At 41.0% G+C, this 22,337-nt stretch overlaps 1 protein-coding gene across 1 annotated transcript in view; it reads right to left on the bottom strand.

Annotated features, from left to right (window-relative positions):
• ewg (DNA-binding protein Ewg) overlaps positions 1–22,337 on the bottom strand; it is a 113,136-nt gene that overhangs the window by 26,576 nt on the left and 64,223 nt on the right. Inside the window, exons 9-10 of the mRNA XM_080286320.1 lie at positions 8,639–8,791; positions 391–532 (exon numbers count right to left, since the gene is read on the bottom strand). Of these exons, the coding sequence (XP_080142446.1) occupies positions 391–532; positions 8,639–8,791 (295 nt within the window). The remainder of the gene's footprint in view (positions 1–390; positions 533–8,638; positions 8,792–22,337) is intronic.

Here is a 22,337-nt window from a genome sequence, read left to right as displayed (position 1 = left end):
TGGCCTTTGGTTCCTTCTTCCTCGCATAAAATATATATATATATATATATATATATATATCCATATACCTTCCCTACCACACTCAATAAACTTATGCCACAATAATTCTTGCACTCACTTCACTCACATTTATTTTTGTACAGGGGTACAATCATAGCCTTTTTCCACTCTGCTGGCACAGTTTCACTCATCCATGCCTTCTTACATATATAATATATATATATATATATATATATATATATATATATATATATATATATATATATATATATATCAATGATTTCTAACTTCAAAACAGCTATCTAAATAATCACAAGCAAGTAGGGCTTTAATTCTTCAATAACTTAGTAATGAGAGAACTTTAAATGACGATGAAGGGTAGATACTAACTCTGTGATCCATCTTCACCAGTAAGCAGTATGGTTCCCTCATGTGCCAACGTCCCTTCCGACACCTGATTGAGGTCAATGGCCACTGAGCCTCCCGACGCACCACTCTCGCCATCTAGTGACTCGCCATTCTGTGTCGTAATCTGTCAATGTCAACAACCTCACTCTTTTTAAGGTGGTGGGAGTTAGTTGGGGGGCACCCAGGTGGAGATGCAATGCAGGCATGCTTGGTGAGGAATCCAGCCTCAAGCACGATGCATTAGGGGAAATACCAAACATGCAGAAAAAATAAAACTACACTGCAGGAAATGATAACACTACACTGGGGGGGGGAAAAAAAAAAAAAAAAAAAAAAAAAAAACTGCCCACAAAAATAACAGTACAGTGCATGACATGAAAACTACAACTACACTGCCAGAAAAAAATCACCATCATCATCATGCTTCATTTTCCCACTCACAGTGCAGGTGAAGTAGGATCCAAGAGGGGAAAAAAAAAAAAAATGGGGAGAACTAATCAACAGCATGCTCATGAAAATGGGCCTCACATTCATTCACCTGACTCACCGTTAAAGCCCCCTCAATCTTGACTCTACTTCACATGCATGCCTTTCCACACCCATAAGCTTCCCGATTACCATACTGTACCTATCAGACATAGTCAACAAAATGACTAGGAAAGTAAAAATGAGACATCATATCCTTGATATTCACTCCTCCATACAAAATACAATCATTCAGCTTGATCCCTCATCAGTTCAACAGCCAGGGGAAAGAAAAAAAAATCACAATTATAAAGAAATCTCCGTCACACTTGGGTAATCTGGGATTTTGCCCTTACACAATTATTTAGACATTTGGAGGTCTTTGAGTTAAGATGCTCCAACAGGATGTGATCCATAAATGTCTAATTCAGAGGGATGGTTAGGGTTTCTTGCTCATGTTATGTTACTCTGGAGCAAGCAACTGGTACCTCTTGCCTTGAATGTATGGACTGGGTAGCCTAGTCCTGGGCCCCACTGCTCCTCATCAGATAGCTGCCACATAGGATGATGGATGGACAGATTACAGAAGTTGTCTGCTGTCTGAATGGAAGTTTGTTTGATCAGTCTCAGACAGGGAACTGTTTCATTATTTAAATTTTGCTTAGAAGATCTCACTGATCTACAAGATCTACTTCCATGTCTCATAAATTACCCCAGTTAGTACAATGACTCAAGTCCTTAATGAGACAGTCCTAATATGTATTCAATATGAACAGTAGGTATGAGAACTGAAGTGATGACATGTGAAGGTGTGAGGCATGTTCAGCCTCAGGGAATGGACTATGTCTATGCCCACATTTGGATGCATGAAGAAAACAAATAACATATTATCAATATGAAACACAAATACTACCAATGTCAAACCCTTCTACTACTGAGAACTTTAAAGAATCTAAAAGCCCACCTATGCCTGGTTCTGTTACAAGATATCAATACCTGTATTATCATCATCATCATCATCATCATCATCCAGAACTCTTCTCACACCGTGTGAAAAGGTGGGACTAGGCCCACAGAGCAAGAAAAAAATTAATACTGTAAAATGAGAAACTCTCTCAATATAGGGATGCCTTATGATCTCAACACTGACTGACAAGCCAAATGGTTTCCAGTACCCAGGAAACTGTCTACTATGCTGGGTGGTAACCATATAACTGGGGTTTTTGACAGGGTTGTGTCCCCCAGATTCCCCTATCTAAAATTACTTAATCAAGGCAAACGCTTTAGTGAGCCTTGGAGGGCCCAATACCTGCCCAGGGCCCCAACCAAATGGGTAAATTTGCATGGCCATGTGAAATGTGAGAGGTGTGAATGAGGAGGGGAAGAGGGTTGAAATGGTGAATGTGTTCAAGAGTGAGATATGCCGTGACGGCATTATGTGAAACAAAGATGAAAGAGCGTGAAGTGGAGGAGTGGAAGAGTGTGAAATGTGTAAGATTGGGCATGAATGGGCGAAGAAGATGCAAAGAAGGAGTTGCTCTGTTGATGATTGAGGTGTGGCAGAGTGGAATGAGAGATTACAAACCTGTCAGCTCGAGATGTATGTACAGTATATCAAGTTCAAGTTTAAGAAGGCGAAAGTGGTAGTGATTGTAGCATAGTAATTCATCCATCCATCCATCATCCAATCCTACGTTGCCTCATGAGGGGCGTAGTAATAAAAACAAAAATAAAAATAAAAATAATAATAATAATAATTCATTCATTCATTCATTCATCATCCAGTTCTACATTGCCCCATGAGAAGCGTAGGAGCCCGGGGCTAGGCAAGTTGGTCCTGATATTGAAGATGAGAGTGATCAGCCTCACTCATCCCTGAGTGGCATTATGTGAGCAATAAACCCCAACCATCCCTTGGATATAAACCTTCACCGGCTCAATCCGAATGGAGCTCCGTAATTACCCACTAAACCACCAGGCGCCAAAATTTGGTTATATGGTAACACCCAGCATAGTAAATCGTTTCCTGGTGTACAGGAAACCATTTGGCTTGTCACTCAGTGTAGAGTCACCTACAGGCAGAAGGAAGAGGAAAGAATGAAGGAAAGAAAGACAGAAGAGGGAGTGTAAAGTCACCTGTAGGCAGAAGGACAAGGAAAGAATGAAGGAGAGAAAGAAAGAAGAGGACGGAAGGAAAGAAGGATGGAGGAGAGGAAAGGGCAGACACCCAAGAGCAGCACTACTTTGAGTGAGTGGATGGTGAGGGCCCCCACCTACCACAAATAATAACAATGATAATAATAATAATTATTATTATTATTAATCTGGTCTTTTGTTTCTCAAAATTATGCACCATGTGATGACAGGAGTGTGAGAGACTGAAAGACAAGTTTTGAGATGAGCTGGATGAAGCAGAGGGAGAAATGCTCATGAGCTATAAAGTGATCATAATGGGCAATATGAATGGAAGAGCAGGCACTGGTCCTGAGGATAAATGAGTTGTAATGGAGTACCAGGAGAAAATGATAATGGGAAGCAACTCAAGGGTATGTGTCAGGAAAGAAGACTGTGTATTTGTAATGTTATGAGTCCATATTATAATTACAAATCATAATAGATAGATAGATAAATAGACAGATAGAGAGACAGATAGAAGCAGCAAGTCGGATGATGATAAGGTACTGTGTCTGCAAGAATCGAGCAATGCTAAACATGCTTACACACTCTTAACTCAAGGAATGCTTTATAGGCACACGACAGCGCCTAGTGACCATACACACACATACACACATACTCACACACAGGCTTCTAGAACTTTCCAATCACAGGGAACACACGTGACACGAATCCTGTTACACCAGAATTTAGGATTTCAAACATAAAGATGCACATAAATATACATGGTATAGAGGGAAAGGGCATTAGGCTGAAAGAAGTCTAGTTGATTACGTGCTCGTAGAGAGGTCAATACTGGGAAGAGTTGCTGATATGAGGGCCGTGAGAGGATGATGTGGAGGTCTGTCAAATCATAAGATTTTGGTAGGCAAGATCAAATTGAAAGCAGTAAGGTGGATCAGGAGAGAGAGGAGCAGTCAGGGAGAAAGACTGAAGGTCGAGAAGCTGAGGATCAAGGAAATGGCAGATGAATATAGAACCATAGTAGAGAAAGAGTTGGAATCAGTGAACTAGAATGAAATGGATCTGGACGGCATGTGGAATATATATAGGGATTGCTTAGTTAGAAATGCTGAAGCAGTGTGTGATGTGGCAAAAGTAATAACAGAAGAAACGTACAGCATGGTGGAATGAGGAGGTTAAGAGAGCAGTTGAGAAAAAGGGGAAGTGGTGGCTAGACTGGTTACAGAACAGAGATCCAACTGAAATAAGAACTGAATATACTGAGAGCAAGAAGCACATAAAGAGACTAGTGAACAGGAAAATGAATGAGGTAAATGATGATCCAGGAAAAAAATGAATGCAAATTACTCTGAAAAAAGGCAGTTATTCTGGAAAGCGGTGTGGAAATGTAGAGGACCAACTGCCTAGCCCCGGGCTCCTATGCTCCTCATGGGGCAATGTGGGATTGGATGATGGATGGATGGATGGACAGTGGAAAGAAATGTGAAGGTGTGAAGGATGGAAGTGGTAGATTATTAACCCATGGGGATGAAGTAAGGACCAGATTAAAAGAATATTTTGAAGGCCTGATGAATGGGAATAGAGAGAGCAGAGCCACTGTAAACATGATTGGTTTTGGGGATGTGCAGAAAAGGAATGCAATGCCAGGAAACATGACACTCGCATAGCTAAAGAACACCGTGAAGCAGTTGAAAAATGGGAAAGCAACTAGGGCTGATGAGGTGTATGCAGAGATGACTACATGTAGTAGAGAGAGGTTAATGAAGTGCTTGTTGGAGATATGTAAGAAGGCATGGATGAATGAAACTGTGCCAGCAGAGTGGAAAAAGGTTGTGATTGTACTCCAGTACAAAAACATAAGTGAAGTGAGTGCAAGAATTATCATGGCATAAGTTTACTGTCATAAGAAAGATATATGGAAGAATTATTACAGAGAATGTAAGAGAGATATAAGTCCTTGTGAGTGATGAACAGGGTAGCTTTAGGAGTGGCAGAGGATGTGTGGATCGGATATCTGTAGTGAGACAGATAGTAAAGAAGGCTGGTGAGAAGGACCATAAGGTGTTTATGGCATTCATGGGTCTGGAAAAAGCATACGACAAAGTAGACAGAGAGGGTGTAGATGGTAAGCTGCTGGGTGCCGTCAAGAGTTTTTATGATGGCAGTGAAGCATATATAGGGATAAAAGTGAATGGTTCATGATTGGTGTGGGCGTGTGACAAAGTTGTGTGATGTCCCCAAGGTTTTTCAATATGGATGGGGTGATGGGGTGATGAGAAAAGTAAAACAGAAGTAATGGAGAGAGGGATGGCATTGGTAATGTATGGTGATAGATGGAATTCCTCAAATTTGTTGTATGCTAATAATACAGTGCTACTTGCAAATACATGACAAAAGCTTGGGAGACTAGTGCAGAGTTTTGCTGTCTGTGAGCATCGTGCCTTGAGGGTAAATGTAGAAAAGAGTAAAATGATGGTAACTGAGTGAGAGGGTGATTCCCAGTGTGATGTTACTGTGAATGGAGAGAGACTGGAATTGGTGAGAGAGTTCAAATATCTGGCTACAGTAACAGAAAAGAGAGGAAATGTGCAAAAGAAGTGGGAAGTAGTGCAACACAAGGAAGGAAAGTAGCTGGTGCTATGAAGGCCTTGATATAACAGAGGCTTCAGTGCTGCAGCCGCATGAAGCTTACATGAAGGAATGTAAGCGCCAACTTTAACACATGGTCGTGAGACTACGGTCTGGCATGCAAATGAAAAGTCAAGAGTGAGAGCAGTGGAGATGGGAATGCTGAGGAATATATGTGGAGTACAGAGAGTGGATAGAATACGAAATAATGCAATTCGTGAAAGATGTGGAGTGAGGAAGTCTTTGGACACCAGAATCACAGACAGTGTACTCAGATGAAATTGTCATGTGGTGGGAATGCATAATAATACAGTGGTGAAAAAGGTATATATGAGTGAATTTGAAGGAGGGAGGAGGCAAGGTAGGCCAAGAAGGTGGAGAGATATGGTGGATGAGTGTGTGAGGAAGAGAGGTTTGGAAGTCGGTGAGGCTAGGGGTCTGACAAGAGATCAGGCTGGCTGGATGAAAGTTGTGAGAAGAAGTGCATGATCAGGGATTTGGCACCCCTTTGTAATATGACTGCGTTCGGACTGACTCTATCAGATACGTTTATGTGACACTACAGAATGTGGTGAAAGTTTTTGGCATATCAGATACAGCCAGATTCTGGGGGCTTGAATAATGAGTGAATGGAAGCATGGCCCATTGGAGTGGGCAAACTTGGTCTGTCTGGATGTTGCTACTCCCCACCCTGCCACTGGGTGGGAAAGGAGGTCCGGATGATGATGACGATGAATATACACCGGAGTTAGAATAAAAATACTGCATATGCTGGCAACCATGCACATACTCATGAGTGCAGAACAATGTAATGTTTCTTCCAGCCCTGGGTTAGACAAGTTGCACATCATGCACACACAAACACATTAGATTTAACTATATAATTCTACAAGCAACTTTACATTGATTTATGCAGTTAATAAAGCACTCATCTAATATGCATAACTTGTGCACTATGGCCTTCTTCTTTAGTGATTAATTTTGTATATTTCAGCCTCTTTAGCTTAACCTGGCAAATAATTTTTTCCCACAGCAGCTATTTTCACAAAACTCAGAGGCAGAATTAGACAATACTATGGCTCTACATTCTTCACAATACACTTCTTCATGACTATCATCATATTCCACCCTTATTCTCTTGCTGCAACTCGGTGGAGATACCAATTTTCTAAGTATGAGAAAAAATGGATATCGACATCTCCATATTATCTCATGCAATTTAACCACTTGACTCCAGTGATGCACTTTTCACTTCTGCTATTTTCAAACTATTTTATTTCTCTTACGAGAGACTAACTGAACTAGAGGAGTTTGATATGACTTTTGCTACTCCACTCAACAAGAGAGATTTTTTACCAAGCTGAATAATACACGCTGGAGGTAGTATGAACAAAACAGAAAATACCTCCTTCAACTAAGAGGGCTAACATCTTTTTCAAACTGATATACAGGCCAACCTTGTTATACAACTGGATATATGCAAAGTATCACATAACAGTCAATTGTATGGCAAGGATGGCCTGTTAATAGATTTTACGTTATACAACTGAATATATGAAAAGCATCACATAAGTCAATCATATGGCAAGGATGGCCAGTTAATAGATTTTGTATATAACATACCTATCAACTTCGGAGAAATAAACTGCTAAGGAAAAGATGTAAAAGGGCCTCACATGCCATCCAGAACACAGCCCCAATTCCCAAGCTGGATTTTGATATGTAATCACTCTAATATCCGGACGCCCAGTATCCGAACATCCCCACTATCAGGAGATAAGAATGTTTCATACTGTACTTTTTCCCATACTATACTTACCTCATTTCACTCTTTAATGTCCTTTATTGGTGTGAATAGGGTGTCAGGAGCTATGCATGTGCAGTAGGAAGGTGTTTTTCTCAGTTAGGCTAGGTTAGGGTCCATAAATACCAGTCCAGGAGCCAGTCACCAGAATGTTTATTATTGTATGAACCTACTTCTAAACCCTCATTTTATGTTTCTTTTGCATTTATTTCAGTCATTTATGTGCCTTATTGGTGTGATTTGGGTCTTAAATAGGTGCTATGCATGTCCAGAGGGAGTTGTATATGTGTTTCTCTGAGTTAGGGTCCATAAGTACAAGTCCATAAGCTGGGGCCCAATATCCGGACAGAACCAATATCCGGACCTACCTACGGCTCTATTACGTCGGATATTGGAGTGATTACTGTAACTGCATCCTGGATTAAGGTATTAAACAGATATTCCTAATACATGATAATATATTCAACACTGGTGGTTCAGTCATGACATTTAACAGCTATGTATTATCAAAGATAATTTTGTTTTAAACTGATCACATAAATATTCCCTTTGTTCTTATTATTAAGTGATGGTGACAGTATGAGTGAAGACGTAAGTGTGAACTCCACACCTATTCACGTAATCCTCTTCCAACAGCTGCCATTAACTGCCTGCTACATAGTGTTAATTATTTACTGTACAATATATGTATTTCAGTTCACAAAATACATATATGCAGGAAATTCATTAAGCTACTTCATGCACTGAAAATCAGGTAATTTGTTTTGTCGAGGCGGCTGATTGGTGGAAGAGGTTTAGCGAACAATGGTATAAGCAATTTTAAATACATCATTCACTCATTCATCATCCAATCACTTGAAAAAGAAAAGGTTTATGTGATCCCATGATTTCTGCTGGGAGAAAAGAGGCTGCTGGCTACTCAAAACTGAACAAAGTATTCTGATACCAAGGTAACATGGAGGCAGTAAGTTTGTGGCCACCCCCACAAAGAAAGAGAGATGGATAAGATGGTTAGGTAGGTAGGCAGGTATGTAAACAGATATACTGATAGATACACAAAGATGGATAAGATGGCAAGGTAGGCAGGTATGTAAATGGCCAGATATACAGATAGAGATGAAACAATACATAAACAGACTGCCAGATACAGATATACACAGATAAACAGACAGATAAAACTGCTTTCATGCTTACATGTGCGATGCCTTGGACATGAGCCGTGGTTCCGTCAGGCAACTGTATAACGGGGTTGCTGGGATCAACCTGTACGATGGATAACGTGCCATCTGGGTTACTTATAGTCTGAACCACTGGACCGGAATACACAGAGTTGGTCTGACCTCCAACCTGACAAAAAAACAAAGAGGGAACAGTTTAGCTGTGTTCATCATCGACATCATCAATGTTGTTGTCGTTGTCCCCATCATCATCATAGTCATCACCGATGTCGTCGTCTTCATCATCACTATTATTCACAACCATCATCACCATCATCATCCAGACCTCTTTTCCCACTTAAAGATGGGGTGAAGTAGCATCCAGACAGAAGGAAGCACCTGACAGGAGAACCTATCCAAAATTTGCCTAAATAAATGGGCCATACTTTTATTCACTCACCTGACAGACATAAACATCCATGCTTACATACTTCATACTGCCTGTCAGCTGGAGTCATTGCCATCATCATCATCAATAGCACTAACATTATCATGTAGTACTTCCCAATTTCTTCTGATCCTGACCCAAAATACTGTACTACTTTTTTTCCATTCTCCTAATCCTATAAGATGGTAGCAGTTCCTTATTTAACCTACTTTCTATCTACTACTATCTACAGCCCGACACCCTAATCCCGCAAAGGGTGGCCGCAGACAAAACGCCTCCAAGTCGCTCTGTCACCCACCATTTGACTACCCTCAACAGAACTCACTCCCCCTTCCCTCATATACCTCTCAACTCCATCCCTCCACCTCATCCTCGGTCTACCCCTCCCTCTCCCTCCCTCCACCTCACCTACATACACCCTCTTAGTCAGTCTTTCATTCTCCATTCTCTCCACATGTCCAAACCACCTCAGTGTATTTCTCCTAATCTTCTCAACCACATCCACATCTACCCCACAACGTTCCTTCACTTCTTCATTCGTCAACCTGTCCCTCCACATCACTCCACATGCTCCTCTCAAGTAACTCATTACCACTGCTCTCACTCTTGACTTGTTCCCCTCTTGCAAGGTCCACGCCTCGTTTCAATACGTCAGGGTAGGGATCACAATACTATTATGCAGTGCCTTCTTAACTTCCATACTCACCTCCCTATTTCTCATCACTGCTTTCAGCGTACCAACAACCTTCCTTCCCTGCTGTACCCTTTCACGCACTTCATCCCCCAAAGTTCCATCCTTACTCATCACACTACCCAAATACTTGAATGCACTCACATTCTCCATATCCTCACCATCCAACCTCACTGCACACTCTGTGACTTCATTCCTCTCAAACACCATAACTTTACTTTTGTTTACATTAACTTTCAGATTCCTCCTCCTACACACTGTCCCAAATTCATTCACCAAACCTTGCAACTCCCATTCATTTTCACTCAACAATACTGTATCATCAGCAAACAGCAACACCGGAAGCTTCCAAATCTCACCCTCATTCATTAAGGCCAGCCCCACATCCACTGCCCTACCTTTAACCTCCTTTACAACCCCATCCATGTATATATTAAACAGCCATGGAGATATCACACAACCCTGTTTCAGTCCCACACTGAGATCAAAGAACTCACTCAGCTCACCATCCACTCGCACTGTAGCCTTAGCTCCCTCGTACATACTCTTCACAGCACTCAACAATTTCCCCTCCACTCCATATATTCTTAATACCTTCCACATACCTTGCCTATCTATTCTGTCATAAGCTTTCTCCAAGTCCATGAAGGCAGCATACACTTTCCTTCCCTTCTCTAGATACTTCTCCACTAGACATCTTAGAACAAATATCTGATCTACACACCCTTTTCCCTTCCTATATCCCCCTTGTTCTTCTCCAACTAGCTCCTCTGTCATATGCCTAACCCTATCAATGAGTATTCTACCATATATTTTACCAGTCACACTAAGAAGGCAAATACCCCTATGGTTACCACATACTTCTCTCTCCCCTTTTCCTTTGTATAAAGGAACGATTATACCTGATTTCCAGTCCTCTGGAACCCTTCCCTCTTCCCAAGCCAATCTACACAACTTCCATATCCACTCCACAACAACCTCACCCCCATACTTAAGAATTTCACCACACACTCCATCAATTCCTGGGGCGTTTCCCAACTTAATCTTCTTCATCGCTTCCACTACTTCCGCCCTACTGATCTCTTCCTCCCTCCTCTCATCTTTTCTTCTCCCACCCATTCCCCAACCACTTATACTCACACTGCTCTCTCACCTACTTTCAATTAACATATTTTTTACTATAAAACTGCCAATCAGCAATGGAATACCTTTTACATACCATGCTGCTATTCACTATTAAGCAGTTAGGATGTGTAGTGAGGGGGCATGGGATGATACAGCTCACATTAGCACAGATCTAGCACTTTCATTAACTTGCTTCGGGACTTGAATGTTTAATTATTACGAAGAGTACCCAGTCACAGTATAAAATCCACGCTGTTTATCATTTGCAATCTCTAGTAAGATTATTTATTTTATGAGAATATCATCTCTTGCTAGAACACAATCCTAACCTGACACAATTTTTGCAACAATTGGTAGTTTTTAGGAACATGTCTACAGTGTTCATTGCAAAATTATTACATACATGCAACCCCCATTTTATAAATGATTGCTCAATAAAAATTCACTTTTACGAAGATTGCATTTTACTATCCTTCACTCACCTAATGAATGCCAAAATTTGCTTTAATGAATTTTTTTCCATGGGCAGTTTTCAACCGAGCGCACTCCCAGTCAGCTGACACCACAGCACCACTGACAGAGAAAGCACATACCATTCACTCCCACACTACCATCCAAAACAGTACAGTCCCCCACCGCCCCATGTCCAACATTTATTTTATCATAATGTCCAGAAAATAAAACTCAGTTAAAGTCTTCATCCATCCATTCATCATCCAATCCCAGGTTGCCCCATGAGGAGCGTAGAAGCCCAGGGCTAGGCAAGTTGGTCCTGACATTTAAGATGTGAGTCTTACTTAAGTTTTTTATTCCCCAGTTGCATGTTATATCATAGATGCAGTTGCAGATTAAGGGTTAGGGAGTCATAATGTAAACAAATATTGATTCAGACTGAAAGAGAGAGAGAAAAAAAGGGGGGGGGGTTAACCCCAAAAGGCGGACGACCCGGAATGTACATTACGGAAAAGGTGGTCTACATTCCTGAGCACATGTCTATTCCATGCACCTATTGTATTCCAGGAGTGTGGTGTGGGTCTCTGTATTGATTGTTTTACAGAAAATCATACACATAAGACATATTAATGTGAACAGTTGTCATAATATGAAGAGATGTACAGTATATAATATTTCTATCTATCTATTGCCAGATGCCTTAATCCCGTAAGGGATGGCAACAAACAAATCGCCTCCAAGTCACCCTGTCCCAAGCCATTTCATTGCCCTGCTCCCAGCTCACACCCCCCTCTCACATATACCTCTCCACTCCATCCCTCCATCTCATCCTTGGCCTTCCCCTCCCTCTGCCCTCCTCCACCTCACTCACATACACTCTCCTCATCAGTCTCTCGCTCTCCATCCTCTCCACATGTCCAAACCACCTCAGTGTGTTTCTCCTAACGCTTCCTATCACATCCACATCCACACTACAACGCTCCTTCACTTACTTATTTGTCAGTCTGTCTCTCCATGTGACTCCACAGGCTCCTCTCAAATAACTCATTTCCACTGCTCTCACTCTTGACTTCTGTCCTTCCAAAAAGGTCCGAGCTTCACTTCCATATGTTAGAACTAGTATCACAATACTGTCATATAGTAGCTTTTTCACTTCCATGCTCACTTCCCTGTTTCTTATCACTGCTTCCAAGGAACCAGCAACCTTTCTTCCCTGTTGCACCCTTTCACACACTTCACCCTCTAAACTTCCATCCTTACTCATCACACTCCCCAAGTACTTAAACGTATTCACATTTTCCATTTCCTCCTCATCCAGCCTCACTGTACATTCACTGACTAAAACTATAATTGTAGAGACATAGGATAAGAAAAATTTTACAAATACTGTACATAGGTATAGGCAAACCCAGGTTTAATGATGCAATTGGTTAAGTAAAAACCCATCACTAGGCGAGGTATCATATCTCAGGGTTGATTTTACATGTAAAGTACAGTATAGGGTTGTCTTCTTGAGTCTTGGGTTTCCCCCAACCAAGTCCTAAACCCATCCAAACGAGTCCCCCCAAAAGTTAAAAGCCAATCCAAATGGCCTAGCAGCTGTACAAGAAGCTAACCTAAGCCTAATACCAGTGTCTGTCTTGTTTGTACCCAGTCATGATAAGTGGGGAATGTGATCCCCATTCATATTCAAACTTGGTAGAGAAGATGCAGAATTGTAAACAATCCCACCATCAGATGGTCATGGGAGAATTAAAGAAGCATTTGTTATGCATAATAATAATGTATGAATGACGTGGAATCATCCAAGGTGCGAACTGTTGTGACAGAGAATCGCTGTTTTGATGGGGAATGCGATCAATGATGCAATTGGAATTGCCTTTTCAACAGCCCCTCTCTATGTCATTTTAGTTGCTGTTCTCATTCCTAAGCTCTTTTATTTTCTTCTCTCTTATTGTCCAACATTTATTTAGAAATTCCTTTGTATTTTCAAAGCATTTTCCCTTGAACAGTCCAAATGTAAACACATGATTTATCAATGCCACATTTTCGTCAATCGTTTCATTTCGTTTCGTTTTTAAAGGCTCCAACATGCTTGCATGCGTCAACCTTGGCCACCCAATGGCGTCTCTCCATGCTGCACGATCCATTGCAGCTTCCTGTTCAGTCCCTCAACCCTGAGGTCACAATTAATGACCTCGTCCCAGGTATTTCTCGGTCTACCCCACATAACCCCACCCCCAGTATTAACACTTCTCACCTTCCTTTCCCAATTATTATCCCCCATCCTCTCCACATGTCCAAACCATCTCAATCTACCTCTCCTCATCACAACACCAATACACTCCAGTCCCATCCTACCTCTCAGCTCTTCCATCGTAAACCCAGCCCCCCCAGACCTTGCATGCAAGGACACATACACATCCACCTAATCATTGTCATTTCTGTACGTCTGAGCCAGCGAATATCCTCCCCCTTTACTGCCCAGGTCTCACTACCATACAGCATTACACTCCTAACACATGCTGCATACAAAGACCCCTTAGCACGTAAGGAGAGTCCTCTCAATGTCAGAAGAGGCAAGAGTTGCCTGAACTTCTTCCAACAACTTCTCACCCTAGCCACAGAGCTAGCTCCAGCCCCACCTCCAGCACACAACATGTCTCCCAAATAACAAAACTCTTCCACACACTCAAGAGATTCACCAGCAAGTTCAATCCTTTCATGCCTAACAATCTCCACCTGCTCCCCCTGACATGCCGTACATATAAAATCAGCATTATCTTGCAGTCTACCTCAGATACCAGTATATCTCTTGTGCACCCATTTATCACAAACACCGCACAAGATGGAATTACTTCCCACACCCTTGTGGCAAACTGCACATGGCCACTCTCCCTCATTTTTGACAGTACTGCCACCAACCCTAGATATCATCACTTTTGTTTTATCTGCATTTACTCTTAAGCCCTTGTGCCCCACCCCATCTCTCCACTTCCTAAACCTTTCCTCCGCCTCCCTTTCGTTCTCTTCAATCAACACCAAATCATCAGCATACAACATCTCCCACGGAACTCTGTTTCTAAAGTCACGTGAGAGGGCTTCAAGTACCATGATAAACATGGGACTCAAAACTGACCCCTGATGCACACCATCATTCACGGAAAACTCATCACTCAAATCTCCACTCACTCTTACCTGGGTGCGAGCACCCACATACATAGCCATAACCACCCTAACCAGCCACTCCTCCAAGCTAAGCTTTCTCATAGCGCACTTCACCACCTCTCTAGGGACTCTGTCAAAGGCCTTTTCCAAATCAACAAAAACAAAATGCAGATCCCTTCTCCTACCAATATATTTTTCCTGAAGCTGTTGAGCAATGAATATGGCATCAGTGGTCCCACTGCCTGGCATAAACCCAAAGTGCTTCTCATCAATATTCACTCTATCTCTAATCATACCTTCTAAAACTCACTCCATTACCTTCATTGTCTGATCTAAAATCTTTGTACCTCTATAATTTCCTCCCTCCCTTTATACACATTTACAATTACACTCTTCAGCCAATCATCTGGGACAACACACTCATAAATAATCATATCTATCAGGTCCGTGACTAACCTCACTCCTACATCTCCTGAGGCCATCAACATTTCGGCAGTCAACCCAGACACACCTGCTGCCTTCCCCACCTTCATCCTGCCTATTGCCTCACTCAAAGCAGCAGCAGCAATCAAAGGCCAAGGGCCAAACACTGGATCTGCTGGCTCCAAACCTTCCCTGTCCTAGTCAAACTCCTCATTCAACAACCGGCTATAATGCTCTCTCCATGCATATTTAATATCCTCACTATTCACCACTACCCTTCCTTCATCATTCTTCACACACTGGTCACCTATATTATCCTGATTATCCCTCTTCATCTGATTTGCCACCTTAAATATCATATTTTTCCTTTGCCCAAGATTTAGGTTATCAAGTAAAAGTCTCTGTGACTCAGATATCGCCGTGTATACCTCTCTTCTAGCCCTACACTTGGCAGCCAAGTATTCCTCCTTGCTACCACCCTTCTTCCACTCCCGGAAAAGCCTCTTTTCTCCTTAAATGCAGCTTCTACACCCTCATCCCACCACCAAGTTACTTTATGCCTTGGTGGTCTTCTTGTCCAACCGCATGTTACATCAGTAACTCTCAAGAGATTGTTCTTGAGGGCTCTGTACTGTTCATTAACGCCTGTGTCTACAGCTCCCTGTTCAGCCACCAAACTCCTCATCTCACTACAGAAGGCATCCCTTACTGCTTGGTTTTTCAGCTTCCATATTTTCCTCCTGGGTACAAAAGTCCTCTTTTCCATAACTTGTTCTTCAAGCACCATATCACAAATCAATAGTTTGTGCTGCTGCACACACTCCTCACTTCCGATAACTTTAACATCCCTCACTAACCTCCTATCAGCCCTCCTAACCAGGAAATAATCTATCTGACTGCTATTTCGCCCAGACTCATACGTCAGTGGAGGAAATAATTACTCTTTACGACTTTCTTTGAGAGAGGTGAAGTCAGAGAATTTACAGCGAGGTTGGATGGTGAGGAATTGGAAAATGTGTACTTGGGTAGTGTGATGAGTAAGGATGGAGGTTTGGAGGGTGAGGTGCTTGAACGGGTACAGCAGGGAAGAAAGGTTGCTGGTTCCTTGAAAGCAGTGATAAGAAACAGGGAAGTGAGCATGGAAGTGAAAAAAAGTTACTACATGACAGTATTGTGATACCAACTCTAACGAATGGAAGTGAAGCTTGGACGTTGTTGGAAGGACACAAGTCAAGAGTGAGAGCAGTGGAAATGAGTTATTTAAGAGGAGCCTATAGAGTCACATGGAGAGACAGGTTGACAGGTGAGGATATAAAGGAGCGTTGTGGTGTGGATGTGGATGTGATAGGAAGCGTTAGGAGGAACACATTGAGGTAGTTTGGCCTTGTGGAGAGGATGGAGAGTGAAAGACTGATGAGGAGAATGTATGTGAGTGAGCTGTAGGGGGGAGAGGGAGGGGGGGCCCAAGGATGAGACAGAGGGATGGAGTGGAGAGGTATATGAGAGAGGGGGGTGTGAACTAGGAGCAGGACAGTAAAATGGTGAGGGACAGGGCAACATTGAGGCAATTTGATTGTGGCCATCCCTTACAGGATTAAAGCATCTGGCAATAGATAGATAGATAGATGGAAACTGGGGGACACTTCACCAGGACAAAACCCCCGGTTATATGGTTACCACCCAGCATAGCAAATGGTTTCTTGGGTACAGGAAACCACTTGGCTTGTCACTCAGTGTAGAGACCATAAGGCATCCCTAGATGATGGGTGCCCCCATCCACTACCAAAATTAAGTTTATCTTTATATAACATACATACATACATATATATATATATATATATATATATATATATATATATATATACATACATACATATATATATATATATATATATATATATATATATATATATATTGTATATACCGTACTTTCGGGCATATAAGGTGCATCCCAATTTTGGCAGGCCTAATCTGGGAAATATAAAAAATGCAGCTAACCCCAGACCCCCTAGCTGAATGTCTCACATAACCATTCATGTGCTGGTTATAAAATTTTCATGTACAGGAATCATGAAAATTTAAATTTTCATGTACAGGACTCATGAAAATTTAGATTGACACCCTTTGGTAAGCTATCATGGTAGGCTAGGTCACAGTACTTACCTTAACACTACCAAATATCACCACTTACCTCCACCATCACCAGTATTGGCCATCATTAATAACCCTAACCACTATGAACCAACAACACTAAAATTATCAATCACCACCATTGATAATATCAACCTCCACTGCTGACACTACCAACTACCACCCATAATACAATGCTATCATCACTGCTTCAGCAGCATACACCATCACCTAATCACGAATATGAGGACTTGACAGAGAGTACAATTCAGAGTTTAAGAGCATTACTACATAAAATGGAAGAGAAATCGGAAAGAATTATACTAACTGGAGATTTTAATACAAATATAAATTGGAATACTCTAGATATAATTAGCCAAGAAAGCTGTTGGGACCAAAATCTCCTGGATCTCATGCAAGAGTTTTTCCTAATGCAACATGTGAGGGAAACCACCAGAAAAAGAGGACTCGATGTACCTTCAATGCTAGATCTCATATTTACTAGGCAAGAAAATGATACTGACAATTTAATATATCACCCACCATTTGGCAAAAGCGATCATGCAGTACTAAATTGCAACTTCAGGATAGCTTATGACATACTTAACAGCAGTGAAAGTTACAAAAAGATTCTAAACTATAAAAAGGGAAATTATCATGACCTAAAGAATTATTTCTTAGAAGTTGATTGGGAAAATGAGCTTAGAGGACAAGATTTAAATGCTGTATATAAAAAATTCTGTGAATTTTATGAAATAGGAGTCCAGAAATACATCCCACAGCACAAAGAAGCAGATAAGAAAATACAGAAATGGTTCAATACAGATTTTAAAAAATCAAAAGAAAGATTTGTTGTGGAATAGATACAGAAGACACAATAGTGAAAGGGCATATAATAATTACAAACAGGCAAGAAACAATTATACAAGAATAAGGAGGGAAGCCCAAAAACAGTTGGAGGAGGATATCATAAATAAAAGTAGTGATCAACCGAAGCTATTTTACAGCTACATCAGAAGCAAAACCAAAGTCAAAGATAAAATACAATCCATTACGGACGAGGGAATCACCTATACACAAGAGAAAGATATTTGTGAAGCACTAAATAAGAATTTCCAATCAGTTTTTACAGAATAAAAAAATTTTGAGAGGGACTATGTGGAACATGCATGCCCACACATTCTACCAGATATATAAACATCAGAAAAAGTAATACAGGAGGAGTTAAGTAAATTAGACCGAGGAAAAGCAAGTGGTCCTGATGAAATTTCATGTTGGGTACTACGAGAATGTGCAAAGGAGTTAAGTAAACCATTATTTTTAAATTTTCAAGAAATCCTTAAGTCAAGGTAAACTACCTGATATCTGGAAGAAAGCAAATATTGTCCCCTTATTCAAGAAAGGGAATAGACAAAATCCACTCAACTACCAACCAGTATCACTAACCAGTGTTGTAAGCAAGGTATTTGAAAATCTTATAAAAAAAAGCTTGGGTAAATCATCTAGAAGAACACAATATGATATGAGAAAGACAGTTTGGTTTCAGAAAGGAAAATCATATGTTACTAATCTGTTGAGCTACTACGACAGAGCAACAACATAATACAGGAAAGAGAAGGATGGGTGGACAGTATCTATTTAGATTTCAAGAAAGCATTTGACACAGTACCACACAAAAGACTTTTATGGAAACTGTACCATCAAGGAGGAATTCGAGGCAAACTGTTTTGTTGGATGCAAGATTTTCTCATAAAAAGGGAAATGAGAAGAGTACTAAGGGGAAGCTACTCATCATGGAAAGAAGTGACTAGTGGAGTACCACAGGGTTCAGTGCTGGCACCAATCATGTTTTTAGTGTACATAAATGATATAGACAGTAACATTGGAAATGAAAGCTATCTAAATATGCTTGCAGATGATGCAAAAATACAAAGGAGAATTACTAACACAGACTCTTGAAAAGAGCTACAAGAAGAATTAAATAAACTTCATGAATGGAGTAATACATGGCAAATGGAATTCAATGTGGACAAGTGTCATGTAATCAAGTTTGGTAAAAGTGGAACAAGACCTGATTGGGATTATACGTTAGGAAATAAAACCCTACACACATCAGAAAGACAGAAGGACCTAGGTGTGATTATCAATAACAGACTATCTCCGGCTGACCGCATCAGTGAGAAGGTACAGAACATGTATACACTGCTTGCAAATATGAGAATAGCATTCACATACATAAATGAAGACATGCTAAGAAGGATAATAACATCATTCATCAGGACAACCCTGGAGTATGCATCAGTAGTCTGGAGTCCTCATCTCAAAAAACACATAGACAAGATTGAAAAAGTTCAAAGGGCCGCTACAAGATGGATACCAAGCTTAAGGGATCTAAGCTACGAAGAAAGACTAAATAAACTGAATCTACCAACACTACAGGAGAGCAGGAAAAGAGGTGACATGATAATGCTATATAAATGCATATCAGGAAAGGAGAAAATAGACATAAATGATTACTTAACATATGGGGAAGCATCAGCAAGAGGACACTGCAAAAAACTGCATAAGGAGAGATGATAAAGACGTAAGGAAATTCAGCTTCCCAAACAGAGCAATTGATCATTGGAATGCATTACCGAATGAAATAATGTGTGTCAAAACAATTCACAAATTTAAGGATATGTACGATAAATATGGTTTAAGACACGGGACAGTGTCGTAAAGACTTTGTAGTTACGAGCTTGACTCATTCCTGTAAGATACAATTAGGTAAGAACTTGTAAACAAACATGGCAGTGCAAGTTGTGGAGTCATCAGAACTTAGACTAATAAAAAAATACTGCTGAATATTTAGTTTATGAAGCAGTCATAGTGACTGAAATATGTTTGTTTAAATATCTATATCTTTTATTGTTATTTATCCTCAAACTTGTGAGGAGTATGATATATCTCCTATTATAATGAACTGCCAGTAAACACAACCAACACAGAACAATAAAGATCATATTTATGGAATGAACAGATATTTTATTTTATTTTTACTCTATTTCATTATGACTATAACCCAGTGAGGTTTTATTAAAATTTATAAAACATGGGGAAATATGAAAAGATGTAAACAAACAACAGTGCACAGCTGATGTGGACACAGGTTTGCTTATTATGTACTAAATAACTATATTTCTAATTTATTACTATATATATATTTTTTTTCTTTATGTGAGGAAGAAGGAACCAAAGGCCATGGGCCTGTTATTATTGTTCCTTCCAAGAGAAAAACAAAATACAAGAGCCAAATTAAAGACCCGATCATTTTGAGATGCCTGGACACACTGCGTTTGAAAAACTGGAGATCATAGGAAGCAGGAAATACAGACAGAGGAAGACAGTTCCAGAAATGAACTGTTGCATAAATGAAGGACTTGGAGTAACGGTTAACTCTTACATTAGAGAGTTGGACAGAAAAGGGATGAGAGTTTGCTGCTAGACGGGTGCTACGCACCCACTGTAGAGGTGGAGGAATGCAAGCAGACAGTTCAGAGGAGCAGTGACCGTGGAAGTTGCGATAGAAAAGAGATAAAGATGCAACAGTGCAGTGAAGAGACAGAGGTTGAAGGAAGTCAGTAAGAGGAGGAGAGTTAATGAGATGAAAAGCCTTTGACTCCATGCTACTGAGAAGATCTGTATGTGGGGATTCTCCCCACACATGAGAGTTGTACTCCACACAGGGGCGGAAAAAAACCCTGTATAGAGTCAACAATTGTGCAGGGGTAAAGAAGGAACGGAGTTGGCTTAGCACACCTAACCTCTTGGAAGCAGATTTTACAAGAGATGTAATATTATCTTTCCAAGATAAGTCCCGAGTAAATGAAACCTCAAGCATGTTCCAGGATAATGCAGGATTAAGCTGATTATTATTAAACGTAAGTGGGCATACCTGAGGAAGATCTTGATGGGTTCTATCTATCTATCTATTGCCAGACGCCTCAATCCCGTTTGGGGTGGCCACAAACAAATCGCCTCCAAGTCGCCCTGTCCCCCGCCATTTCACTGCCCTGCTCCCAACTCACACCCCCCTCTCTCATATACCTCTCCACCCCATCCCTCCATCTCATCCTCGGCCTCCCCCTCCCTCTTCCCCCCTCCACCTCACTCACATACACTCTCTTCGTCAGTCTTTCACCCTCCATCCTCTCCACATGGCCAAACCACCTCAGTGTGTTCCTCATAACGCTTCCTATCACATCCACATCCACACCACAACGCTCCTTTATATCCTCATTCGTCAGCCTGTCTCTCCACGTGACTCCACAGGCTCCTCTTAAATAACTCATTTCCACTGCTCTCACTCTTGACTTGTGTCCTTCCAACAACGCCCAAGCTTCATTTCCGTACGTTAGAGTTGGTATCACAATACTGTCATGTAGTAACTTTTTCACTTCCATGCTCACTTCCCTGTTTCTTATCACTGCTTTCAAAGAACCAGCAACCTTTCTTCCCTGCTGTACCCTTTCAAGCACTTCACCCTCCAAACCTCCATCCTTACTCATCACACTACCCAAGTACTTAAACGTACTCACATTTTCCAATTCCTCACCATCCAACCTCGCTGTACATTCACTAACTTCACCTCTCTCAAAGACCATCACTTTACTCTTCCCTACATTCACCTTTAGATTCCATTTCTTACACACACTCTCAAACTCATCCACCAAGCCTTGCAGCTCCCCTTCGTCTTCACTCAACAACACAGTATCATCTGCAAACAACAGTACAGGGAGTTTCCAAACACTATCCTCTCTCACCAGGGCCACTCCAACATCCACTACCCTACCTTGTACCTCTTTTATTACCCCATCCATGTACAGATTGAACAACCATGGAGACATGACACATCCCTGTTTCAAACGAACTTTCAAAGAGAAAAATTTCACTTAGTTGATAGGTGTAAAAACTGAGTCTTTGATGCATTAAAAACAACCAGATTATTTTTACCCGTCAGAGATACAAGCCAAGTCAGACATTAGGTATGCCATAGCCTCATCCCTTGTTTGTTGACGTAAATGCTGAGATGGACATTGCAGGAAACGAATGGAAAGGTGAAGGGTGGAGTCATCAGCTTATGAGTGGATAGGGTTAGATGTACAGCTTAGAAGGTAACTGATTAATAAAAGGAAGTGAGTTGGTGATAGGACAGAGCACTGAGGAACACCAATGTTGACAGATCAAGGAGAGGAACGATGGCCGTCTACAATAGTGGCTATAGAACGACCAGAAAGGAAGCCAGAGATGAAGCCA

The sequence above is a fragment of the Coenobita brevimanus genome, chromosome 111, assembly GCF_032717465.1.
Source record: "Coenobita brevimanus isolate Jiangsu-jjx chromosome 111, ASM3271746v2, whole genome shotgun sequence".
Classification (NCBI taxonomy): domain Eukaryota; kingdom Metazoa; phylum Arthropoda; class Malacostraca; order Decapoda; family Coenobitidae; genus Coenobita; species Coenobita brevimanus.
The sequence above is the reverse complement of the archived record's forward strand: the minus strand, read 5'-3'. Positions and strand labels throughout refer to the sequence as shown.